Below are 7,024 nucleotides of genomic sequence, written 5' to 3'. Positions count from 1 at the left end.
TCTATGATGACAATAGTTCTTATTTTGACTCTAATTTTGAAATTTCTTGTTTTAATTGTATAGAGCGCTACTTGGTTATACAGAATAAAAAACACCCTAAATGACACTCAGGCACTTGGTGTTCTAGTTATCTCAAGACCATCATCTGAAGTCCTGCCATTTTTACGTATTACCGCTGGGAAAATCAACAATACAATCACTTCTCCCCATCCAGTGATATTATTTGCAGAGGTTAAACATGGATTCACAGCTGTCCTGGGAGCTAATGTGACTGCGGTCATTGAACCAGAAACTGGAGATCCTCTCACTTTAACACTCCTTGATGATGGAGCAGGTAAAATAGATTGAACCCTTATAGGTTTTTTCACTAATATACTATATTACCAGAATCTGTCTGAAAAACCCTGAACGCCTGAAAAAACTTTGCATCTTTTATTTTAATTTTCAAAAGTGTATTATGTTCCATGTTGTAAGAACCATTCAGTTGTAATATAAATTTAGCCTAGCAAGGAGTTTGTCACCAATCAATGATGTAAATGTTTCAGTAACAATTGTCAAAGATGAGAATTCACCAAGCTTTGGGTTGATTTTTGGGTTTCTTTGCGTATTTCCAGGACTGGCAGTGCAAGAAAATCTCTCCAAATAACACAGCATGCACAAAAATATCCCGAAAGGGTGTTTATCTTTTATTTAATCAAGACCAGCTGTGATGCTAAGCTTCTATGATTGAAAAAAAAAAGAAATGTAATGAATTAAAAAGATGAACAAAGGATAGACTGGGTAGGATAGGTTTTAATGATGCTTGAAGTCCCCCAGCCCAAAAATAGGGTGGCTCATGGAACATTGCAAGACTCAAGGTTCAGCTTTAACAGACACCATCATTCATTCTATAGCTAAATCTGAGCTGATCAAAGCAAAAGAAATGCAGTAGAAGTAGAACAGAAAGTTCTATGTTATGCTAACATTTTTTCCATGATGCTTCCTTAAACCTTTACCCTATTTTTTCAAATGCATTATGAGGCATTCAGCACATAGCCTGAATCATACATTATAAAGTACTTTACCATGTGTATAGATGACAACAAGATGCTGACATCAGATTTGATATTGACATATATTTTGTTATTTTTATCCACAAATGTTGCAGGTGCTGATTTTTCTAAAGGTGATGGTATTTATTCCATATATTTATTTCGCTTCACAAATAATGGTAGATATACACTGAAAATGTATGCTGAGTGGACCAACGCTACTTCTCTGAAGCCTCCTCAGAGCAGTCACGCCCTTTATGTTCCTGGTTACATCGAAAATGGTAAACATAAACATAAAAATAAATTAAGATAAACTATTAGATGACAATCAATCACTATGACTTCCATATGTAGTATTTACATTTCACTGTACATTTTTATTGCAGACGCCATCAATATGAATCCTCCTCGACCGATTTATAAAGGTCAAAGCACAAATGAAATGTTTAGCAGAGTCCTGTTTCTAGGTAGTTTCAAGGTTATGAATGTCTCCCAGAACTTTTTGAATAAGGATGTTTTCCCTCCATGTAAAATTACCGACCTTGAAGCAAAAATAGAAAGTGAACATGTGATATTGTTTTGGACAGCACCGGGTGATGATTATGACCAGGGAGCTGGTGAGTTTTCCTCTATATAAATAAATAGCTGGACTGAATCCTGTTAAATAGATCTTTAAGCTGATCTTTGGACAAACGTTGAACCTCTCATTCCTTCCTCCCACTTTCCCCTAACTGAAGGAAACTGAAATGGCCTTTATACTCATCTAAATCTGTGATTACTTCATGCTCCAGTCCCAGGACTTCTCTCTTCCTTTGTTTACAACATGAGGGGTTATTATTTGGGTGTCAACATCAATGCCTTCATGATGTGGCCCACACACACTGACATTATCAGGAATCACCGAGGGATGCATACGCGAACGCCGGGTATTCTAATTCTTTCCAAACTTCCATGCAAAAAGTGTTAATTTTTTTGCATGGAAATTTATTTTAGATTGTAGGCTATAATTCACCGAATTACTCAATAATTACTTATAATTCACCGAATTCCCGCATAACTCACCGAAATATGTCCAAAATTTTATAAATTTAATAATTTTTTTTTATAAAACATAAAAAAAATCTTTAAAAAAATCTTTAAAAAAAAAATAGTGTATAATGTAATGTACATGTACAGTAGCTTATATAATATATATATAATAAAATTATATATATATATTATATAAGGATTTCTTTGTATTCGACTCAATACAGCTTTTTTGTATTGAGTTCAATGCAAAGTATTTTGAATTTCTTGCCCCGCCTCCCGCCCGCACCGACGCATGCAGAGTCGTCACCGGGAAACCCCAGTGATCGTCACTGTACTCGCCGGATGAAGTAAGAAGAATATGTGTTCTGAGGAGCTGCGGGGAGAGGGTATTTTTTTTTAGCGATCAACGCTGGACAGAACGGATCATCGCAGCAGGGACCAGGTAAGTGAGGGGATTTAAACAGTGAGAAAAGTTGGGGTTTATCGATCGGGTTTAACGGTCGGGTGGTTAATGTACAGCACTGCATATTATGTTGGCTCTATGTAAATCCTGTTTATTAATAATATTAATATTAATAATAATAATAATAATATTAACCTAAGTGACGGAATTAGGTGGGTATATGTACCTTTGCAAGGTAAAGTGGGTGGGGGTTTAATTTTTGCCCAGAAATGAGCCTTAAAAATCTGTACCTCATGTTTACTGTATGTTTTAGGCTCTGTCATGAAAAAATTTAACCTGTTTACTTTTTTAAAATTGTCTTTAATGTATTTCAAATATACCTCCTAGCTGAAGATATGACTTTTTTTGACAGCTATTTGACTTTTCCCCCTATCTTGCATTAAAAAAAGAATTGTTTATATTTTGTTCCACTATATTCCTGTTTTTTAATGATTTTTATTGTCTTGTCTGTCCTTTTTCTTTAGTACAGGGAGTTTGATTGACAAGGGTAAACCTCCTGATTTCTGGGATAATTATGTTACATATCCAAGTAGGCAGCAAGTTTCATGTACATAGAATAAGGCAGTGCCAGCTATCTATGCATGCACAAGATCTAGCACCCATTATTGGGGTGGGGAAAGGTGAAAGCTGCAACTAGAAAGAGACAGCCAACCCCTGAAGGGGTGAAAGCCAGAAGAGAGGTACATATTGTAGACGAGCAGTGGCAGGATTTGCTGTGCCAGCATTTATATGGCGGATAACAAACCACAAAGTAATGGGCATTTCAGATAAGTTGATGGAGGGATAGTGGGAGGTCCATTTTTATTAGCCAGCACACCTGCATTTATGCTGTTTCTGAACAAACATTACTTTGTTACTCGAGTGTAATTTTATCTGCTTACATCATGCCAACAGCAACTCCTTTGTAATTTCTAGTAAGGGCTTTTTTATTGCACTTGGAAAGATGGCACTGAGCCCACAGCAGGCAGCTTGTATTGCATACTGGAATTATTATGGAGTACAGGTTCACCTTAGGACAATCACTTGTAAAAGTTATATATTTGTTTTACTTTCAGCTTCAAATTATGACATACGAATAAGCACCTCTCCAAATGTTTTAAGGCAACACTTTTCTAGAGCCACAGTCATCAATGCTTCTTACATCAAACCAAAGAATGGAGGCAGCCGGGAGACCTTCACATTTAGGTTGGGAAACAAGACTGCAGAACATGGCAGCATCACCTATATTGCAATCCGCTCTGCAGATAAAACTGGGCAAAGATCAGAGGTATCTAATCTGGTTCATGTGACCAGACCAAAGGTCCAGGTGGAAGACATTAGCCAAGCCTATGCCACAATTGTTGTAAATAGCAGTACAACTACTGTAATAATTGCAGCTGCACTTGCAGTTTGTCTCTGCCTTGCTATAGGAGCTGGTGTCTATAGTTGGAGGAAATGTTTGTTGTATAAAATAACTAATGGGACAATTGAGAGTGGATCAAAGTATAGAGTTATACAAGAAGCTCGACATTCCACAGCAGGCCAAAGTGAAGAATTTTGTCTGCAGGTGATGTCAAATGATGATGTGGTTTTAATAAATGAACCTTTTGAAGAATAAGTTAAATTGACTAAAATACAAAATGTATACATTAAAGATACAATATACACCAAGTAATGTGCATGGAGTTACATACAGTATGTTCAAATGCTTGTATGGTATGTACATGTGGCTACATACTGGATAACAGTTACACAGATTTGATGCATGACCCCATGAGCATGGTAGCTCAGACCTACCAGCTCATCACCTATAGCTAGACCCCCTTTTCCATGCCCCTCTCCACCCCCAAACCTGCTTACCAACCAAAACCCATGACCCCCCACCTAAAAATAACACAGACACAGGTGTGCGCTTAAATTGGCTGGCAAGCAGATGTTTATTAAACAGTTTATAAAATAAATAAATAGCCAAAACTTTGTAAATATAAATAACCATAAATTAGTCAAACAAATAAACAAACTAACAGACCAACAACAAAACAAACAGCAACTAACTTATACAATCCTCTTCATAACAATCTTCATGACCATAATAACCAAATTAACCAAACTAAAATCCCCACAATAACGTAATGTTGAACTTTTCCTGATTTACATCTTAACCACCACCATGCTGCAGGTCTCGGAAGGCATAATCCATATAAATCACTAACAGTAATGCTTTCCATTTCCCTTTCTGACTCACAAAGTATTCATCTGATTTATGAGTTATTTGATTGTAAATGTTTTATGGGTTTTTTTTACTACAAACCTACACATTTTTCATTGGTTTATAGTAAAGTTACTACTATATAAAATATCCTTCACCCACAATTTAGAAGCAATGCAATACAGCCAGCTCACCTTGTAAATTCCGGTTATTAAGTGAAAGTATTCCATCGGCTATCTGGTCAAAACAGCAAAGAAGAAAGGTCACCTTCTTAATGCAGAACCTAACCCTGGGGATACAAACCTGTCCTCATTCTTTGCACCCCCATCTTCTCTCTTCTTTGGTTCTGCATGCCGATCTTCTGCCACCTTGATTGGTTGTGCTGCAAAGATGGGAGGAATCCCTGGCTCAGCGAATTTTGAAAAATGGGCAAGCAGGTAAAAATATCTATTGCAGAAGGGACAGCATCTGTGCTTTTCTGCAATTAGGACCTGCCTGATGCCTTCCATAGAAATTGGGGTTCAGAAAAGGGAAGAAAACAATTATATATTACAGGATATGGTGTTTTTATGTACTAATGATGCCAAGAGTGATGGAATTTAGGGGGTGTTAGCCACAAGTGTCCCCCACTTACACCTACATTTTTTTACCTACCTTCCTATTAAAGAGAAATGGGGTTCAAGGAAAAGAAGTGGACAGTTATGTGTGAGTGGGTAGCGTGTTTTGATAGACTATTTTATTTTGCAATGATACCATAGTGATACAATTTTATGGGAACTTTTGACCTGCACTTATCTTCATCTTATCACATCTATAATTTTGTTTACCTACACTTCACCATTCCAGAGAAGTTGGAGTTCAAGCATTGGAAGCAGACAGTTATGTGTAACAGGGCAGCGTAATTGATGGGTACTGTTTTTTTATGTTGTAATGATGCCACAGTGATGAAATTGTAGGGGCTGTTAGCCACAAGTGTCCCCTACTTGCACCCACTTTTTTGTAGGTTTATTCCTTCCAGATTTCCTATTTGTGCTTCTGTGTCATTCAGTGGGTGGGGTGTAATGGTGGCAGTGTTTGACGGTGAGCAGCATGTGGAGCTGATATGGGTGTTGAGGTGAGTGGGGCATATAGGCTGGGCATAGAGGCAAGTCCCCCCCCCCACATCAGTTCTGCACAGGGGTCCACTGTTGGCTACGTCATACACTAACCGTGGAGGTTGCCTGGCTTTGAACAAAAGGGCAAAAAAAAAAGTTAGAGCAGAACAATATTTCTCACACATGATAATGTTGCCAGGGTGATGTCATGGCATGTAGGGATGCAATTTTACCAAGTAGAATGCATTTTAGGTAGACAGACCACACATATTGTTGTGAAGTAACGTGTACAAGCATTTAGTGCAGGTTTTTTGTGTTCTTTCTCAAGTCTGGTTTGTATTTGTGGAAAACGGGTCCTAGAGGACTAAAGTAGTTCACAAACTGATGGTTTTCACAGGATTTTTTCCTGGACTGGTATGTATTGGGAGAAGGGTGGCCTTGAATACCTTTCCTCCAGGTCGAATCTACCGTGATCAGTGCACCTGTCTGAATCCAATAAAAAGAGAGTGGACTGGGCAGCAGAGTGACTGTGTAAAGCGTTGGAGTGAGTTAGGTCCAAGGGCTGTGAATCTGGTAGAGTCCTGGACAAGAGTACAGCAGAGAGTGCCATTGAATGTCCGGGGTGAAGGCCCCAGGGCTGTGTGAATCCAGGAGTGTCCTGACCAAAAGTATACAAAGAGTGACACTGAAAGTCTAAGGTGATTTTATTCCCACAAGTGGATCCAGGAATGACCTAAAACAGCGGCAGAGGGTGCATTTAGGTCTGTGGCCTCTGATAAGCCTGTAGGACAGTCTGAACCCAGGAATAGGCAGAGGTCATAAAGTAACTAGATTGAGGAGAAGCTAAGCCTAGGTGAATGTCAGAATAAATAAAGCCAGAGAGAGGTTAAGCACTAAAGTGGGAAAATGTCAAGGACTGAGTAACAGTTGTGACTGTGGAGATCATCACACAAGAGTGTGTTATTGTGTCTGTATTTTCTCTTCTATGGATTGTGTTTCACATTTTTTTAAACTAAATAATAAAGATTTTTGTTTTTTAACACTGTAAGACAATCTGACTGGTGTGTTAGTAATCTTTTTTTTTCTTTGTTTCCTGTTGTCTACCTAGTGAGTCTCAACAGTGGATAAACCACTATTATTTCTGCTGCTCCACTGGCTGTCTTGTGTAATAAGACATGTAACATTTTTATGGATTAATACAACATAAAATGAACCTTGC

The 7,024-nt window shown here is 38.0% G+C and overlaps 1 protein-coding gene across 1 annotated transcript in view; it reads left to right on the top strand.

Annotated features, from left to right (window-relative positions):
• The window catches only part of LOC140337209 (calcium-activated chloride channel regulator 2-like), a 16,251-nt gene extending 9,394 nt beyond the window's left edge, over positions 1-6,857 (top strand). Inside the window, exons 10-13 of the mRNA XM_072420806.1 lie at positions 64-334; positions 1,148-1,312; positions 1,418-1,648; positions 3,579-6,857. Coding sequence (XP_072276907.1) covers positions 64-334; positions 1,148-1,312; positions 1,418-1,648; positions 3,579-4,120 — 1,209 coding nt within the window. The 3' untranslated portion in view covers positions 4,121-6,857. The remainder of the gene's footprint in view (positions 1-63; positions 335-1,147; positions 1,313-1,417; positions 1,649-3,578) is intronic.
• Positions 6,858-7,024: the final 167 nt, after the last annotated feature.

The sequence above is a fragment of the Pyxicephalus adspersus genome, chromosome 8 (genome assembly GCF_032062135.1).
Source record: "Pyxicephalus adspersus chromosome 8, UCB_Pads_2.0, whole genome shotgun sequence".
NCBI lineage: Eukaryota > Metazoa > Chordata > Amphibia > Anura > Pyxicephalidae > Pyxicephalus > Pyxicephalus adspersus.
The sequence above is the reverse complement of the archived record's forward strand: the minus strand, read 5'-3'. Positions and strand labels throughout refer to the sequence as shown.